Below are 20,448 nucleotides of genomic sequence, written 5' to 3'. Positions count from 1 at the left end.
CAGCCCATGCCCGTAAGGAACGCACACCACAGTACTACAATACTTTCAAATCAGAAACACAGCAGATATGGGTAGGAGTCCCTTGTTAAATCACTGGAAATCAGTTTACGGTCATGGAAACCTTTTAAAAGTTATAGGTCTATCTTCAGATTGAGATTCAATTCTTCAGAAGTATTAGCCTTTTTGGTGTGAATGGACAAAATCCTTTGCCCAAACTAACACCATGGTTCTCTTCACATCTTTACTCTTGCAAAGCCTGACTAGCCAAAAGGATCCAATTATTATTTCCTCACTGGTCGGCTCAGCAACAAGGGCAGCTCACTGCATTCATGGCCCTTGGTATCATATAATCTGTTCTTTTAGATGAACAGATGTCAAGAAGCTGGGTTTTTTTCGTCCCCCCTCAAAAAACAAACTCTGAAGCACTACAGCCATACAGGAAGTGCCAAGTTACTATTTGGTTTTAGCAACACGTAAAATGCCATAATGCATTAGGAGAGACCCCTTCAGGGCAGTATATTGAATTATAGACTGTTTTTCTCACAAGCATGAAAGAATGGCTGCTCCACAATCTTTAGTTTGATTGAGGGTTTCTGGGAGGGCATAACCAAATTATGAAATCCTTGGCAGGACTTCAGCAGCAGGCCCTGGTTTTGAGATTTACAATTTAAATTCCTCTTCTTACATCAGAGTTGCAGATGTGCTGATGTGCTCTTAAAGCATAAAAATATATTAAATAAAAATATTAAGTATCCAGTGCAAAACTGTGCTGGGAAAGCATTAAAAAGGACTGCTGAAAAACAGTAGGGAAGTTGTGGAAGCAAATGTTTATTAAAAGTAATGATGATATCAGGAATCTTTAAAGAATGTGTCAGCTCCAAAAGGAAAAAAACCCTCATGTTTCTTATGCATTAGGAATCAGAATAAAAAGATACAGCTAAACTTTCGGGAGCTGAAAACAAAATGCAACATTACTACTAAACATAATTACTTCAGAGATTTCCAGCCACCACCAACAGAGTAGTTTTTCCAAAAGCAAGGAAAACCAGTGCAGAGGTGAAATGTAAGGGCACACACAAAACTGTCAATTGTTATGTTTTGTGCACTGGATTCTGCACCCTGACCCTATGGAAAAATAGGATTTTTCTTCTGTTTCCACATAGGCTGAACCAAACAGGAAATAATTAAAGGAGAAGAAAACATTAGACCCAGACTTCATAATTCCATATGGATGGATGTAAATCATACTGAATTTCTCCCAAACCAACAATTTATTTTTAAAAACAATGGTCTTAGATTACTGCAGAGTGGAAATAACATAACAAAGATTACACAGAATCTTCTCCACGCAACTATTTTCTGTTGCATAAAGAATGCTGTTGAATACTAATATTTACTTTTACCTTGAGAGGCATCTTTGCATGTTCATTTAACAGAGGTACATCAAATACCAATCTCCTCAGCAAATGCTGCATCATGGAAGGCCGCAACTGCCTAAAAGCAGACAAACCATTTCAAATGGGTGTACCAGCACAGTTTCATGTAAATAATTGATAAATACATTAAAGCAACATATCAGCTCTATGCTGTTAGAATTCTTCAAATGCATAAAATATTTTCCTTGTGGCACTAGGGCACTAGGGGTCCAGAAGAAAGCAAACAAGTGTATACCAAAGAAAATATTCTGAACAAGCTGAAAATCAAATGCTTCAAAGAAGCCAAGAAAACGTCTGATCTACAGAAAGAGAAAACCAGGAAAAAAACTCCTGCATTTTGATAAAGTGTATTAGGATCACTATGCTCATGAAAAAAGGATATAATGTTAATTTCTTGTAATATATCTCAATGACCCTTAAAATATTTTAGAAGCTAATGAAGACATAAGAGCACTATCTCTTCAGACGTGCTAAACAAGACACGGCAGTGGGCACCAACTGGAAGGAGAGAAGAAATTGTTATAATATTAATTTTAGAATGGCATAGACATTAAAGCTTTCCAGATAAATAGCAGAATCTGGTACATTTTATTGGTTGCTATCAATGCAATGTATATATTAAAGGGTCATATCAAATACCATCTAATGTAATATATTTTTAGGGGGTGTTTTTACAGTATTATAATACAAATGTCTGTAATTTTGGGGCACACAAGCACACTATTAAAAAAAATCATGGTGATATACTAAAAAAAAGCCAAAAAAGCAAACCAAATCCTCTGGTGAACTGAAAGCCTAAATGCTGACTGTAATTAGAAGCTGAATTCATATTTGCCTAGTCAGCTTTTCATAATTGAGCCTGTGGATTTATAAAAAATTGGATAATAACCAACTGGTTAGACCTGTAGACACACAAACAAAACCTGTCACAAAGCTGTCACAAAATCTGTCTCTGTTCAGTAGAGACATAACAATACTAGTCATTGATTACAATTTCAAATGGAACACACCATAAATAAACCTCTGCATAGAATTAGATTAGTTATTGAATATAAACCAGAAATCTGCACAGCTAAAATTATTTAAATGGCAATTCAGTCTATGTATTACTCTAGAGCTTTTCCTTTTTGCATTCTCTTAGTTTATCACCAAGGTTTTCATTTAAAAGATTTGGCGATGGCAGAATAACTGAGGACATAACTGAATGAATGATTACAGAGGAATGACTGGTAATTAATAAAACTGCAAATTGAGTACAGTATCTTAACAACTACCACAATCATCTTACAGGGGGAAAAAAAATCCTAATTATGTTACTGGTGGCATAGTTCTGCATTCCTGTATTATAAATATCAAAGATTGCTTTATTACTTAGCATTTCTGTGCAGCCAGGAGTATTTTCTTACCCACAGATGGACAGCAAACACTCTTCAATAGAATCTCGCTGAGCTTTGGTAAGAGAGCATCCCTTTGAGAGTCTGTACACAGTGTGCAACAAGGAATCGATGAGGGAGGCATGGTGCTCTGTGCCAGCAAACAGAGGAGCACATCTGGTCAAGAGGGGCAAGACTGCTGTGCAAAGGTATCGATTCAGAGCCAAAGCCATGTCTGTAGCACTTAAAGCAGCCTACAAATTAAACAGGACAGAAATTAGACTTATCTCATCAGTGCAGTTACAAATGAAAATAAATTGTTGTTTTTGTTCTACAGTTGTAAAAGGGGAAATTTCCAAAATGCAGAAATGAGGATGTGATACCTGCTGGAGTTAGATGCCTATCTTCTTCTGCTGCTTTTAAAGTCTCATAGAAAGGTTTGGTTTTGTTTTTCATGAACAAAACCAAAAATAGTAAATGTGGCCATTCAAAAAATTATTTTCAAGATTATATTGAAAAATGTCATAATTGCTAAACAGAACACTCCAAAATCAGGTAACAGAAGCCTGCATCTTTTTGCTATGAACAAGGCCAAGTTCCATGTGAGTTAAAAATCCTCACCTGCTCTTTCTTAAATATTTGGCAGAAAAGGACCTGAGGGTGTTGGTCAACAGCTGAACATTAACTTGTGCCCAGGGGGCCAAGAAGATTGCTGGCATTGTGGTTTGTATCAGCAATAGTGTGACCAGCAGGCCAGTGACCATGGCCCTGTACTCAGCACTGGTGAAGCTGCACCTTCAGTCTCCAGTTTTGGGCCCCTCACTGCAAGAAGGACATCAAGGTGCTGGAGTCTGTCCAGAGAAGGGCAATGGAGCTGGTGAAGGGTCTGGAGGACAAGTCCCATGAGGAGCAGCTGAGGGAACTGGGGCTGTTTAGCCTGGAGAAAAGGAGGCTCAGAGGAGACCTGCCTGAAAGGAGTCTGTGGTGGTGATGAGTCAGTCTCTTCTCCCAAGTAATGAGACAGAACAGGAGGAAATGGCCAGAAGTTGCAAAGGGGAGGTTTAGATGAGGTATCAGCAAAAATTTCTTGACAGAAAGGGTTGCCAAGTGTTGGAACAGGCTGCCTGGTAAGTGGTGGAGTCATAATTCTGGAAGTGTTCAGAAAAACAAAATATATATTCCAAAAAGTGGATATGGCACTTGAGGATATGATTTAATGGTGAACATGTTGGTGGTGCTAGGGTGACAGATGGACTTCTTAATCTTAGAGGTCTTTCCTGACCTAAACAATTCTATGATCCTAAATAACAACATCATTATTTTCAGAAAAAACTGTTGTCATAAAAGATCAAATAGGAAAACCAAATTTAATGTCTTAGCTCTCATAATAGCTCTCTAAATCTAAGCTTTCTCGACCAAGACAGCTAAAAGAAATTAGATAGAAAATAAGACTCACAGGAGGAAAAAAAAAAAAGGCAGCAACAGCGAGGAGGAACTAAAATAGAAATGTGGCAATTTTCTAAATAACAGTGTAGGTGTCCCTAACAAATGCACAGAGATGAATGCTTTCTGTCTATCTCTGGAAAGAGGCTCCCAGTCACTTCTTCCCTGCTGCTTCACTGGCAGCTCATCTGATTTGGATTCCATAGCACAAGCTCAGAAAATCACCTGGGGAAAAGCATTGCATCTTTTGTAGATAAGGGTATCAGTGCAAGTTCTTAAAAAAGTGAGTATTACACTGGATGATGCATCTTGAAAAATTATCAAAGCTCAGAAGAAGCAACATGCAGTTCAGCCAGCATTTGAGAAACACAGATGATGTGAAGACATCCAAAATGCTTTTCCAAGGGATGAAAAATTCTGTAGTCTTCTATAAGGTAAGAGAAGCAACAAAAAAACAGACTGAAACCCTTACCGTATCTAATGAGGCAGCAGCACGAAGGTCTGGCAGAAAGCCAACTTCAAGAAGGTGTAGAAGAAAATCCTGGTCCTCAATTCCATAGACCCTGTCAAGGAACAAAACCATGGCTGCCTTGTGATCTGGGCAAAACCCCGCAGACATGTCAGGTTCCACCACAGTACCATCTAAAAGGAAGAAATAAGACTTCAGTGACAAGGATTCTCCTTCATCAGCAGACTAGGCAATCATGCTGCTATTTGACAGAGCCTTTGAATCTCTGTTAACACCTAGGCATCTTCCCCATATTTTGGTTAGACAAAGGAAACATATTTGCAGTTAAATAAAAAAGAATGCATAAGACAAATTCTACCCAGAGACCTCAAAGGCCCTGCATGCTTTTCTGTTTATGTTTTGTATATTAAAAGATTTTTAACAGTTGATATTCTAAATGCTAAGTACCTAAAACATAATAATTAACCCACATAACTACCTAGTTCTCAGCAGAAGCAAATGGAAAGTAAAAATTACAAGAATGCTACATCAGAGATCCTGGAAATGCAGTATTGATGAGCATAGCTCTAATGTATGACAAAGAATTAGTAATGTGCTAACAAGTCCTATATATCTTAAAACTTTCAAAACATCTGAAAGGAATTCATTGAAATATTTTAAAACTTTGTTACTTCCATTTTGGAAAAGAAACAAGCATTTCTGTATCTATGAGCTGCAGATTGCTACTGAGATCTCACCTATAGGTCTATCCCTATTTGGAATATAAATAAGTAATAGTAAAATAGACTGATTGATCTTTTTATCTCTTCCACTGCAAACTATTGGAAAATCTTGTGCTGTGAGTGTCTAAACAATCTGGGTTGCATTTATAATGTTTTCTCTCCAGACACACAAAAAAACAGAGGTTATCCCTTTCCCTTTTATATAGGTGCTCATATAGCTCCCACTGTTGCAATCAATTTCACATTTTCCTATGTACGTCACACCTATCACTTCACCATAGTTGCTGGAGAACAACTCTGGTGTCTTAACAAGATCTGCTAGAAGCAATTGATAGGGTTAGAACAGCAAGAGCTAAGGATTATGTTACTGAGAAATGAGACTGCAGTATTGTAAAAGAGTTCTAAGATCAGAAAGCATGCATTTTAAAATTTCTTTTTAAAGTTGTAATAGATTTTCATAACTCAATTCAACAGGATTTATATCAGTGATTTAGGGGTACATAGAATTTTTGACTACAGCATGCAGAAAGATTTTTGAAACATGTATGAGATACACATGATCTGTTTTTTAATTTACATAATAAATAGTTGAATGTCTATATTTTTTTTAAATGCCGAAAAAAGTATGACTGTCAATGTGTCAGTAAATTACAAATCAAAAGACTAGGATGGGAAAAAAAGTGCAGAAAAATCTTACCTTTTGCTATGGTTGGCATGTGGAAAGCAATACTGATTACTCCCACCAAATCTTCAAGTGGAATCAAAGACCGTAGAATTGATCTGATTCTAATGGCTTCCCCTTTACCAGCATGAATTAGCTAATAAAAAGACAAATACAAATGTAGCAAGATCTTCTTTTTATCTTCTATACAAAAGAATAACTGGTCTCAAAATTGCATTATAATTAACAATGTAAATTTCTTGCAATCTGCATTGATTTGCTGTAGTTTGGATGCAAATGTGCAAAGTCTAAAAATCTACATGTTTGCTTATTAAATAAAAGTAAGTTTATTTTCAGAACAGAAATTAGGTAAAGCTGGTGAACAAAGCCTTAAAATGTAGTAGCATAGGGTGGGAGGGGTGGGGAGGAAAACAAAAGCAGATTTTCAGATGGAAAAAATTAGGGATTTTGTCCTGGTCAAATAAGACACTTTCAAGTATCTCAGTTGTTTGTTTTGCTTTTCAAAAAGGGCAGCAAGACAGGGAGAAAACAAGACAATTTTTTATTCAAACAAAACAGGTATTCATACACTGACCTTGTTAACTACATACATCTCTTCTCTCTCAAGTTATCTATCCCTGCACAAGCCTGATACTGATCTATACTAATGTATATTAATTAGGGCACATTCCAGGGTGAAATGAGAAACTACGTATAACTAAATTTCTGAAGAATAATAATGTATATTCAATCATAAACAACAAATATTTGCAAATAGTTTCTATCTCTAACATAATAAGAGAGAAAGGTTTTACAGTGTTTCTAATTCTTTGTATCTAATGCCTGAAATAGCGTCACCTTTTCTTTGAGAAGGTTTGCTGGTGTGAATAGCTTTTGAGATATTGATGCATATGTCCAATTATAGTGCTTATCCCAACATTTTAAAAAATTGCCCAATAATATTTACATTTAGACGCAACTTTAAAAGTCTATTTAAAATAAGTATATGAAGAATAAAACTTTAGTTTATAGAAAATACATCACTCTATACAATCCCAGCAAATAGGGACATTTGAGGAATTTTATTGTCACAATGGACAGTCAAACCAAAAAAAAAAAAAAGGGAATAATTCCTTTAAAAAGAAGAGCTTCTGAGGACTTTTTTCCTCTTGTCAATGAATAGAACAGGACATTATGTCCACTAAGATACTGTGTGGCCATACCATTGCTTTAACACTTGATAGCATGAGGTATCCTTCCTAAACCTAATACTTGAGAAAAAAATGAATGGCAAACCTGTAACCTGTAAAACAAGTAAGTCTTTACTTTCCAGTGTATGAAGAACATAAAACTTACATGCATTTCAGGAGCACAACGTCCTAAGAGATCAATCAAGGCAGCATAAAAGGTCATTATTGCATTTCCCATATGAATAGTGTCATCTTCTTGTTCTTCTATTTCACTGTAGTTAGTTAAATGTTACAATAAACAAAAGATTAAAAGAAAAAAACCAAAATGTTTTTAACAACAGCAACAAAGAAAGAAAATTTTCTCATAGGTGTAACAGCTTGCAGAGAGTGGCTTCTGTCAACAAATGGACTTAGAGCAGACTAAGACAGAATGTATTTTGTCCCTAAAAGATTGCAGCAATAACTCTGTTGTAACCACCGGTACCATTTGCCTGTCTCATTTTGCATCAGTGGACTGACTCTTAATGGAATGAAAAAGAACAAACAGAATTCTAGAGATGTCTTAATATTTAGACAGAGTTATGTAAATTAATAGTGCAGAGTAAGCGCTGTTTAGCAAAAGATAAATCTCTCTCCAACACAGAATCCAAGGAAGAATGCACTGATAATTCAGGTGTTAAAACAAAGAAGTCATTTCACATCTAATATTACAAAACAAATAAACAAATATTATGACAAGGTAAGCAATTCTACTGCACCTACAGGGTTTTACTAGATCCATTACTTGGGGAAGGCCCATCTCTTGTTCGATCTTCTGATATTTGTATTGCCTCCTCCATGGCAGCAAGCAGCCCATTGCCTCCTTCTCCTCTTAGAGCAGGACCAAAACATTCAGGTCGGCGAATAAGCAGTCTGACTACAACATTAGCATTCTCCTCCACACTCTCTCCTACCACACAGAACAAATATTAAGATACAAGATTATATCAAAAAGAGGTCTGAAATATAATCAGAAAAAAAAAGGCACTCAAAAGAGCAGAACACATAGATACTTTTTACTACAAAACAGTTTAAATATCACAACAGAGTTACATAAACACACATATTGCTCTATTACTGCAATGAAATGGAAAAAAAACCAAAAACAAAAACATGTTTTTATCCAAAATGAATTAAAGCCAAGGAATTAACTATGTAGTAAAGGATGTTTAAAGCACCACTTAAACTACTGAATTTTAGCAAAGAATTTCAGTCAAGTGCACGGGCTAATGAGGGGACCAATATAATTGCTTGGACAATAAAACTGGACTATTTAAATTTTCATTAAAAGATAGGGCTTTGGCTCTGTACCTACCATGATTTCATCACAAAAAGATTCAGCAATCTCTGCTCTAATTCCAAAGGAGACACGGGCATTTCAAAAACCAAAGCTGGATCCAAAAAATGGGGCACAGGTTCACAGGACCATAGATGCCCATTTCACAAGTCATATAAGTTAATGTGTGTCTTGAATAATCCTACTCTTTCTGCAAGTCCTTTTAATTCACACTAACTTACCAAGTTAGCTTGTCTTACTATTTAAAATTATAAACTTATTTGGATATTAGAGGAAGCTATAAAATGTTCAGGTTTCTACTCTACCATTGCAAAAAACAGCAAAACGAAGAAAATCCAAATATCTTTCCCCTTCAACTGGATTCCATCCGATGTCCGGGTAGCCTTTACAAATCAACAAAGGACAACTCTGCAACCCACATCCAGCCAAGTAGCGAACCACCTAAAAGCAAAGTTGGATAAAAAAGATACTAAATGTGAAAAAACAGAGAAGTGCAAATTCAAGGGAAGCCTCCTCATACATTGTCAAGATATGGTATCCTCCATCTCTTATTCCTGACAAGACTATATCATGCTCTGTGCAAATCTGAAGAACACTCTCTTTCTTAGCTCACTTTTCCAGTCTTTCCTTACTCCTGCCATGAACTGCACAACCTACTTATCTCAATTTCATCCTTTGTCTCTCTAGAATATGCTTCTCTACCTGTTTTCTCATTTGTCTTGCAACTCTGAGCATTACAAATTAGTCAGTTTTGCAATATCCTCCAACTACACACCATCCATAATCAAAAACATTTCTTTCATGAAAAATAAAAGGTCCACTCTTTCATTTTTGATCGCTTGCTTTTTTTTCCTTTCTTTTTTAAATGCACAGCAGTAATTACAGCAGGAATTACACTCCTTGTAAATCAGGACTATAGGCTCAGTAGTAGTCTTCAGTTGGCCCTTTCCTTTCTGAATTGTAAGAATTCTAAGCACAGCCTTTAGCCAGTTTTGACAGCTTCTTCTTGCTGAGCACTTATAAGAATGGTAAGACTGAAAAATTTCCTTTTAAACACACATGGTCCATCTTCCCATTCCAAGAAGGGAACATCTTCACTTTTTTATTACTTATGACAGATGTTTTCCTATGAAGATTATATCATTTCCAGAATTTGAGGTCTCCAAAAAGAAATTAGATATTGCAATTCCTCTGCCTTTTCTTCAGAATGAGTTTTTAATGTCTATCTTGAATCTGTCTTTCCATTATTTAATCTGCTTCTTTTATCCACTACTGACAGAGTAACTATTATTCTAATCCTCCTTGCAGCAGCAATTTAGACTACTAAATTGTCACAGATTCTCTTGAGTGTAATTAATCCAAATTTCTTAAACTTTTCTGAAACAGGTTTAAATGTTAGGGGAAAATACAACAGATATAGACAGATATCTCTATGAAAATTTGTCATATATTGAAATAAGTTGTCACAAAGCTCCTAGTAATCCTTATTGCCTCATATCACCACTGCATGTCACCATTCAAAAGAACAAAGAAAGGTTTTAGCAACCAAGTTTTGTTGGATATGGACTCCACTACTGCAAAATTAGGAGCTGCCTTTGAAGCAATTTCTTCTGGCTACAACTGTGTGTGTAATCACTGCAAACTCTGTTCAACTCTTCAGACCACCAGCAGAAAGAACAACTAACCAGGTTCTCAGTCTTCCCCTGAAAACTACCAGAAACTCCCATCTAATCTTGGATTTTGCTCACTCCAAGAAACAGGTGTCTTCTCCTCTCCATAGGGGAAAAAATATTTGACGAAGAAGCTACCAACCTTCTCCAGATCAGGCTCCCTTAACGCCAGAGCAAGCTCATTGTTATCCATTACAGATGCTGCCGCAACATCTAAAGGAGTTGACCCTCGCATAGAAGGAGAGGCTGTAAAAATAACATTTAGTTTTAAAACCAATTTAATAAACCCCAACAAAGTCACAGGAAATGCATTAATTTTTTAGTAAGATGCAACATTTTCTCATTAGTTAGGACATGATTATAAATATATAATTCATAATCTCACTTTATAATACATTATCACACACTTGCCTGAAATTTGACACTGATATGAAATGAAAATACAATATGAATGTTCAAGCTAAAAACAGTTTGTCTTGCACATTCCTCTTCTCACCATAGACTTCAAGATCCCATTCTCATTTTCCTAACTGACATAATTCTACTTTGAGGAAAATGCGGTAATGATTGTGTGTCTAATACGTGGACGTGCCACCAAATCCATTGAAATAGAAAATATCTTTGTACTTTAAAATAAAATATTATAAATTATGTATTTTTTTAAATGGCAGTAAATATAGCATTACAAAAATCTAAGGTTATCATATTGACTCTCCAAAGATATTTGATTTGGGCTCTTCCTCTTCAAAAAGATTTTGAGTTTACACTTCTGTTCTATGCCTTTACATTAATACATTTGCCAACATTTAAAAAATTACCATGATGATTCCTAAATACATATATATTGTCAATTTCAATTACTAAATTAAATAAGGATTAATATATTTCCTCTACAACACTTGAGGTGAGCAAAGGAAAGCAAACATTAAGAAGGTTTCAAGGTTCATTTCTGGGCATCAAATCATGCATCTAATCAAGCAAATGAGCTCAGTGTTTCTCCCACTGCCATAGCTGTATACTGACCAGTACACAGAAAAAAAGTGTAGGGATGCAAGCTTGAGCAGTGAGAGGTAAGCCTTAACGAAATGCTGCCAAAACATATGAATGATTCTCCTTGTGAAAACAGGAATATATTCTGTTACTCAACATTAGCAACTAACCACTAAGTCTCTCTACATGTTCAGGCATATACAACAAAGTGTACTAAATTAGCTCAACTTAATGCTACTGTCAGGGGAGCTGTCCAGAGTTAGCAATACAGTTTATAAAGACATTTTGCACCATAAATACAAGAAATTTCAATACATAGTGAGTAAATAGAGGGATGAAGAAAGATACAGGTGGTTTCATATATAAATCAGCAGGAAGTTTGAAATTTTAATACTTACCAAGGCCAACACTGCTGTTTTCCAATAAATAGCTAAGATGATCAAACATAGCTTTTTGATTCTGCCTGCTGATGCGGCAAAAATAACATAGAAAACGACAGCAGTTTGCCACCATCTTTGGGAAAGTGATTTCCTAAGAAGCAAATAAAAGTAGACTAAAGTTCAAACTCTAATGCAGACACACAGCATGCAAAGGATCATTTTATATAAAGCCTTCTAACATACTAATATGTAGGTGGTGTACTCATTGCTCCCCAAGGAAATGAACTGCTTATGTTTGTCACTGGAATCAACAGGACTTTCACAGGTAAATAGTAATACCTTAAGCTTCAAAGATCAAGGTGGCTTTAAAAACTAAAGCTGAGATCACCCACAGATTCTAACTTCAAACATGAAAGAAGGTGTATACTCAGTTTCATAGAGTAATACTGATTTGTTTTTTTAATTAGTTGATAAAAAGATCTCCCCTTTAGAACATAATAAACATAGAAAGTTCTACAGTTTTTTCTTTAAAGCATCTAAAATTACAATGCTACTAATACCTTCCTCTGGAATGGAAGGACAGATTCTTCTAAAAAACTTAGTCAACTGTTATGTTAATGGAAATTAGTAAGATGTTATGATCCCAGTACCTCCAGTGACAGGTCAGGGCTTTATGGGAAAAAGCTTTTACCAACTCTACTGTAAACCCTCTGCCTTCTAACAGTGAAATGCTTTACCTTGGATTCTCCTCCACCAAGCACATTCACCATCACTTCCATGACAGTTTCATGCATGCCTAAAGCTCTCATGAGATTTGGATGTTGGTAAAATACTTTATTATTCATGATGTCTCTACAGGAAAACAAAATTAAAAAATGTTATGGGCAAGTAGTTTACCTATTAAGTTATTTGCAAAGCTGATTTACTGTGCAATTCTTCACCACTTCCTGACGTAAAAAATTGCCTCAGGGACTTTTCCCATTGAGTTTCAGTCTCTCCTGTCTATTTTTCTATGCACACTATGGAAGAACATGACCTTTATGTTCCCATATTATAGTTAGTGCATTAATTACCCCTTGATTACACTGGAGTAGAAGAGTCTTCTACTCTCATTAGAAATTCTGCTCAGATCTTAAATTATGTTCTGACAAGAGCATCATCAAAACTGCTATATTATTTTTTATTTTAAATTCAATTGTGCAAAATCTTTTTGAAACAAAATGCCTTTTAGATTATTAAAACGTGAAGACATTTGCTATCTGCCATCAAAAGCAATTAAAAAAATCCTAGGGGAAAGAGGTATCCAGCTATCTTCTAAGTGTCAAAACCAGAAGCTGCACAAATATTATTCACAATTTACTGTTTAGCAGAACTCTTCTATATATTTCATCAGAACAGATTTTCATATTTAAAATCAGACTTTAGGATCATAACGTCAATATTTTATTTGACATGGTATAGCCAATAAAAATGTCCATTTTAAAGAGTAATTAAATTTCTAAAAAATATAATTAGTCTTGAAATCAAATAAAACCCATCAATAACTGTGAAAGCAATTAGGCCATAGGAGAAAAGGATTAGCAGGTCACTAGAGAAAAACTGTTGGCAACTGTTCAAATTTCACTGTACATTTTAAACTGTTTTGGTTTTTTTCTTCCTGACCTAAACCTCCTCCTCTCAGGCAGGGAAAATAAAACCTTTTAAAAGATGAGATGTGAAGAAGACTATTTGACACTGAATTTTTGACTCCCAGTAATTTTTTTCCCAAAACCTAAAACTGAATTTCACATCAGTAATGATGCCTCCAAATGCTGTCTCATCTCCTCTCTCCACTAATGCTTCAGGCTTGAAAAAATACCTCAATGGTATCAATGTTCCAAGACATTCTAAACTCCTGGTTATCTGCAGCAGCTTTCTTTTACAGAAAGCAGTACAGAAAGTAAAAAAAGTCACCTCAAGGGCTGGCCAGCAACATTGCCCTACTTTGCAAATGTTTCAGTGTTCTGTTTAACTGTGAACTGCATTATAAAATGTCACACTTAGGGGAAAAAAAAAACCTTAACAGCATTTCTGAGGAAACTGAGTTTTAAAGCAGCAATAAGTAACACTTCCATTTATCAGCTGAAAGAAAGGAATACCACTCACAGAAAAAAAAAACCAAAACAAAACAAAACAAAAAAAAAAACAAACAAACAAACAAAAAAACCCCACGAAAACTGGTATTTCTGAAAAGGTATTGGAGCTCAGTTTAACCTAGAAAAGGTAAAAATACCACAGTTGGATAACTTACAGGTTAAACAAGATATTATGGAGACTACCAAGAAAGGTGACAGGAAGAGGTATGACAACAGTGGCTTAAGTTACACCAGACTTTCATGTATCAGCAAAAAAAACCATTAATGGTCAATATATTCAGAAAATCTTGGTTCTTAATTCACAGTAGAAAATGTTGAGGAAAAATATGTGTAAGAACTAAACACAAAACATGACATGAAAACCCAATCTAGTAATCACTCACTCATTTTAGTGGAGTGAGTGATTACTCCTAAATTGGAGTGAAATCAAACATTTTCAATCTGTATAGAAAGGTAGATTTGGAAATGCCAGTACTTCGTCTCTTGACAGATGCCAAACTCTGCCTTTTGCCAAAGCCTTACCATGCGTATGCCAAAGACTTCAGCAACCATGAAACACTGATGAGACCTGCTGGTAACCTGAGAAGTAGGCATTGTTTATAATGACAATGTAAAATTATGTATAGACTTTTTTTTTTGGATATTTGAGGTTTCAGTAAGCTAAAAAGCAAACAGGAAAAAAAAGTATTTTGCACAACAAAAGCTTTGCTTCTGTTTGCATTCCTGACATTCTTTATATAATGTGTTTTTCGTTCTCATTGCTCTTGCTGACTGGAGATTTTCAAAAAATCACAGCTGATGCTTAAAATCAAAAGACATCTCTTTGAAAAACATGAGAGAAAAATCCAGCTAACCTCTTTCGTGCTAGAGACTATCATGTTTGCTTTACCATTTCCTCCAATTGACCTCTTTATTAGCCTATACTTCACTATTATTAATCATACAATTAGGAAGAATAACAGTGTGTGAACTACTTCCCAGCTCAAACACATTATCTACATTTAGTGCAATAAAAAGGATGGCATATGTACAACAAAGGATGTATAAGCACAACTCCATTAACTGACTGCTGGGGGAAATCCTATGTGTCAAGAGCCAACAGCCGGTGCATTCATAGAGAATGGGTAGTGTTCTTGACAGGATTCTTCACAGCCATACTATTTAAAATGCAGTAATAAGATAGGTTCTGATATCATAAAATATTACACACATATTTTCAACTTTTTCAGAAGTCTTACAGGTGGTCAACCACTTTTCCCCTCATATGATACATATAGTTCTACAAAGGCTTTATCTTAATACTGAGAATATACTGCATAACTGAGAGCACTGCCTGCATTTATACCCATATTCAGATTCAAACTTCAGGTGCAACCTCAGCCATAACCATACAGCAAATAACAAAATCTGTAAATAAAGAGAAGTTACACTCCAGTTATTTACCCTAATCCACGAATCATAAGCTTCTCCTCCTCCTTCCCCATTCTGACACTAAGCAAAGAACGGATTTGGCCAAGGGATGCGAGAAGGTTGATGGTGTCTTCCACAGACACACTATTTATGGTGTAGGTCTTTGGTAGGGCTCGAACCAGACCACCAATACCATCATACTGGCGATGGAGCAGCACAAACATGGCCCTCACTAATTCCGGGTCTTCTATCACTGACTCCTGGGCCCAACGCACCATCGTGTCTGAAATCAACTGCTGGAGAGTAGCTGTGAAGAAAAGAAATAAATCACAGAATTACCATTAATTGTTCATCTCCCTACTGCTAGTCACTCAGAACCCACTATGCAACATGAATTTGAATTAATTTAATTCCTAAGAAGCATTTTTTTCTTAGCATTTCTTCAGCAGTCTATCAAAGAAAAACTGCATGAGAGAAGCAGAAATATCTCAAAACCAAAAACCTATACTAAAAATTAAAATTAAACACAAAAAATGTATGAAGATATACAGGATGCTCCCGAAGTCACTAGATTTATTTCTGTATATTGCTTTCAATATTTTTCTATAAATACAGGTCTGAGTGCTTTTTTAGCCTATTATGAAGTAAGGCTGAAAAATTATACTGATAGCACATGTAAATGATATTTATTTACATGCTTAAGCTCTGTATCACTCAAAGTTTTATAATGTACACATCAAAATAATTTAATTTATTTCTTTTCCAAAGACAAAGGCCTTTCAAAATAAATAAAGACACTATTATTAAATAAATGAGAGATCATAATTTACATATTCCCAGTTCAGTCTTCAATGCAACAAGGAACCTGTATCTGGTAGTGCCACTGATAATCTCTATTAGTTGGGGTATATGTATGTTTGGGAAAGATATGTTGATATAGTCAAGCTGTGTAATTGCAATTAAGGTAATTCCAGGTTAACTCAAACAAAAAAAAGAAAAGTAATTACAGAAAGATACTGAAGAAATAGGAGCTTCCAGAAAATAGAACGCTTCACAAAAAAGAGAATTCATGCTAATAAAAGGAATGGAGTAAAAAGAATAGTAATAATGTATTTCATTGTTACTGTCCAGGCACTGCACTACAGGTATTTCCATTGACAAAGAGTATAACATTTTTTAATAATAGAAACACTTTTAAAATAAGGTGTTTGGGCTGATACTTCAGAAGGACTGAAATAATTAATTACAAGAAGGGACACAATCCAGTTTTTGGGTGGTCGGTTTGTTCTGGTTGCTTTTTTTTTTTTTTCATAAAGAATCCTGGGAGCAGGCAATCACTTTGTTCCTGTTTTGATAACTGCAATACTGTATTTCAGTTATACTGTGGGTCTATTTGTTTAACATAATACTCTTTCTACTAATATGAGAAAGAGAGAATCAGGTTTTATAGAGCCTTTATGCTTACTACAAGGAAAAACAGGAAGAGAGAATATTCATCACGAGATTCTGCACAGACCTAGCCTCTAATTATCACATAAAAAATAAGGACATTTGAAAGTGCCTCATACAACAAAAAAGGGGAAAAAAAGATAAAAATAAAGGCAACACTGACAAATAAAAAGATACATAAAATTTAAATAGTCAGTTGGCACCCACTTCAGAACTAGGATGCCACTGGCAGTGATTCTTATCAAGATGAAAAGGCAGAAAGTATCAGAAAATGAGAATAGCAGTTACAGTCAGCAAATCTTGAATTTTAGGTTGGGTGGGGAGGCTTCTGCTAATTACAGTCTAATGGCAGATTATTTCATATGGTAATCTTCATGCAAATACTGATTTGAAGCTGCTGCAGCTGAGGAAGTTATAAAAGAGGACCTTGCTAGAATTATTAAGTCTGTACTCATTCTACTAATAGCAAGATATATTCTGAAAAATTTATGAACCAACAAAGGAAATGGGGCAGAAGTGCTGCTAAAAGAAATTTTCCTCTACATCCCATTGGGAAACAAATCTGCCTAATAAATCCATCTGTGCTTGTTTTGAGTTAAGCTACAAACTTTAAAGTGCACAGCTATTTCACTAAAAATACACCTCGTTTTGGCTGAAAATGTGTCAAGAACTTCCTGGTCCGCTTCTTTTTCCCTTTTGTAATTAAGTTGCAATAAACTGATTTCATTTTACTTACAGGATGTCTTATCCTCCTCATCAACTGTCTTCTCATCTTGTTTCTTCTTCAGATATGTAACTTTTTCCATAAGATATAGGAGGCGACCCCTAATGGTTGAATCACTGTTGCCATCCAAGGTTCCATCTTCATCTAGTTCAATTCCTGAAATTAAATAAATGCACCAAGTAGTGAAAGAATAAAATTAAGCAAGCTACAGACATCTTGTGTGTACAAACATAATTAAACTGAACTGTTGCTCTGCTCTGAGTTTTATATGGGACATGCTTAACCAGCATTTGGAACAAGTATAGAACAGACATATGTGCCAAGCAGGAAAGTACAGATACCTGGGCAATTTAGTGTATAACTTGCGTGATGTTACATATAAAACATATAATAAATACATGTCCCCCAGTATTCACTTTTCCCCACCAACACTGATGCCTGCGTTTTGGACATAAGTAGCCCAAAAGTGTAGATAAAGTCCCTAGAGATACAGTGTGGTTGAAGTGATAGTAGTAAAGATTTTTAGGTAAAACATATAAAAGAAGTGAAAGTAGAAGTGTTACAACAAATATACTTTCCAGTGATCAGTCAGAAGAAAGTAGCCACCCTCACAATACAGTGCTCTTTCACGGAATTACTATAATAAGCTATAAAAACGTAAAAAGAATTAATGTGAGGATTCACAGAATCAAAACAGTTGTGTTTGCAGTGAGCCTTTAGATTCCAGCCTCCCAGCTCAAAACAAGTCCAAGGGCAAGCTGCCCAGAACCATGTCCAGTGAGGTTTTGAATATCTCCTAAGGTGAAGAGACTCCACAACCTCTCTGAGTAACCTATCCTTGAGTTCCAGCACCCTACAGTAACAAACAAATAGAATTCTCTGATTTTCAGCTTGTATTACTAGACATCTCTGAGGAAAGTGTGTCTTAGCCTTCTAAACTCCCCCTACCCAACAGGTATTTATATACATTGATGCCATCCCCCTTTGAGTTTTCTCTTCAAGTTAAACCCCAGTCCTCTCATTCTCTCCTTGTACAAAAGATGGTCCAAGAATTTAACTTTCTTTGACGCCTTCTCCCTGACATCACTCCAGTATGGCCATGTCTTTTTTGTACTGAAGACCCCACCTTTTGTGCAAAGCTACTTTCTAATTTGGTGCCTATTCCATCCTTGCTGCAGGAGTTATTCCTTCCCAGGTGCAGAACTATGTACTTCTCCATGCTGAACTTCATGGGATTCCTATCAGCTCATTTCTCTCCAACTTATTGATCCATGCATACATTGCAGAGGAATTCAAAATCTTGACCTACCCCTATTACTCACACTAAGTCCAAGTACAAAATGTCATTCAACCATTTTCTGGATTTTTTTAGTTTCCAAAAAAATTTTTGAAGTTAAGGGTTTTGTGGAGAGTTCTTTAGCAGTCTTTAATTTTATAGGATGTCTCTTCATGACATAACATCATTCTTCTAAATTTATTGCATCTGGTTCTAGTTGTCTGAATTTTTTGCATTAGATACAACTCCGCTTATATTAAAAGTTATTTTGTTGCACTTTGTTGTAACAGGGCAACTGACACTACACTATACTTCAATGATCATCAGTAAATTCATATTACAAACTAAATCATGTTAGAAAATTATTTGGATAGTAGTCTTCTTTACCAAACTAATTAACAGTAAAGACACTGAAATGTCTTATCAATTGGAAAACAGAGATGGTCTCAAATTACCCAAATGAAATGTCTGATTTCCCACAGTTGTGCTACTCCCTGAGCTCTAGTTGTCCTTTTTCAATTTGCAAACTTTCAATATATTGTCTCTCAACCATTCCACAAAATGTGAATCCCCAAGTGGTGGCTGACTAAGCAAACATTGGACTTAGGATGTGTAACTGTTTTACTTATTGTGCAATACATGGAGTAATTAGTTCTGCTCTATGATGATGCACCCTCTGACCCACAAAATTCATTTTCTACTTGTAGATAATGCAAATTCCTATTTTCCCCTACCGGAAAAAGGTAATGAAAAGAATTATGTTAAGTAATTTGAACAGACGAGAACAATGGAAAACTACAGAAATATTGAAAGAATCAAAAGATAAACCTTGTTTTCCTTTCAAATGTTCATCTAAATTATTTATTTAATCTGCATTTCCTGTTACCAAACACAAGAAAAATATTGAAAAGCTGGAAAGCATCAAACAATGACCCATTGATGATCATGTCATGATCATCATTTGGATCCAGATGATGACTGCTTTCCCCATAAGGACAGAATGAAGGAATTGAGTTTGTCAGCCTGCAAAACAGGTGCTTATGAAACAAAACATGCATCTAGAAACAAAACATCCCTTCTAGTTTAACCAGATAAGGATAAGAATATTTCCTTGGTTTTGACTGAAAGCTAATTTTTTTTTTTCATAATAATTAAAATGTTTACAGTGTAATTTACAAACTATTCAGTTGATGTTTCTTACATAAAATTTCTTATTAAAATTGCTTCTAAAGCTAATAATATTTAAAAAGTAAAAATATTCAGTAACAAGACTTACCACAGTGTGTCATTAGGTCTTCATGAAAATCCAAGAGTTGATCCCGAATTTCTTCAGGGCAAGGACAATCATTTTTATCATCTTTAAAGTTCAGCAGCATGTTAATCTTAGAGAATACAAAGAAAAAACAAATTACACCGATCTCCAAAAGGAAAAACTTTAAAATCAAACAGAACTCTGCAACATAAAAAGCAAATAAAGTGCAACAAGAAAGAAACTGTCCACTGTGAGCTGTACCTGCTCTTGAGGAGGGGATCGGAATTCTTTTGTTTTCCTAGCTGTCAGGGCAGCAGACATGTTCAAGGCCTGCATCACTTCATTGTACCGGAAGCGCTGGTTCTCTTGGAGCTTGGCCACAAAATCATCAGAAAATGCGACAATGGCCTCTATTCGGTGTCGCACTTGGCAGTCACACAGGTACTGGAGTAGGTGACACATCTGAGAAAACAGTTGTTGTAAGAGACATGAGTTGGCAAGCCAAGAAATATCTTCTGCATATTAGGCACGT

At 35.5% G+C, this 20,448-nt stretch overlaps 1 protein-coding gene across 16 annotated transcripts in view; it reads right to left on the bottom strand.

The window, feature by feature from the left end:
• RYR2 (ryanodine receptor 2) overlaps positions 1–20,448 on the bottom strand; it is a 384,087-nt gene that overhangs the window by 108,610 nt on the left and 255,029 nt on the right. For all 16 annotated transcript variants that reach the window (XM_074537533.1, XM_074537522.1, XM_074537518.1 and 13 more), the window contains 14 exons: positions 20,178–20,378; positions 19,941–20,046; positions 17,401–17,544; positions 15,249–15,522; positions 12,408–12,522; positions 11,689–11,821; positions 10,443–10,546; positions 8,936–9,071; positions 8,057–8,243; positions 7,461–7,566; positions 6,141–6,261; positions 4,725–4,894; positions 2,843–3,063; positions 1,404–1,494 (listed from right to left, as the gene is read on the bottom strand). In XM_074537533.1, the coding sequence (XP_074393634.1) occupies positions 1,404–1,494; positions 2,843–3,063; positions 4,725–4,894; positions 6,141–6,261; positions 7,461–7,566; positions 8,057–8,243; positions 8,936–9,071; positions 10,443–10,546; positions 11,689–11,821; positions 12,408–12,522; positions 15,249–15,522; positions 17,401–17,544; positions 19,941–20,046; positions 20,178–20,378 (2,109 nt within the window). The remainder of the gene's footprint in view (positions 1–1,403; positions 1,495–2,842; positions 3,064–4,724; positions 4,895–6,140; positions 6,262–7,460; positions 7,567–8,056; positions 8,244–8,935; positions 9,072–10,442; positions 10,547–11,688; positions 11,822–12,407; positions 12,523–15,248; positions 15,523–17,400; positions 17,545–19,940; positions 20,047–20,177; positions 20,379–20,448) is intronic.

Source organism: Zonotrichia albicollis, chromosome 3 (assembly GCF_047830755.1).
Source record: "Zonotrichia albicollis isolate bZonAlb1 chromosome 3, bZonAlb1.hap1, whole genome shotgun sequence".
Classification (NCBI taxonomy): Eukaryota; Metazoa; Chordata; class Aves; order Passeriformes; family Passerellidae; genus Zonotrichia; species Zonotrichia albicollis.
The sequence above is the reverse complement of the archived record's forward strand: the minus strand, read 5'-3'. Positions and strand labels throughout refer to the sequence as shown.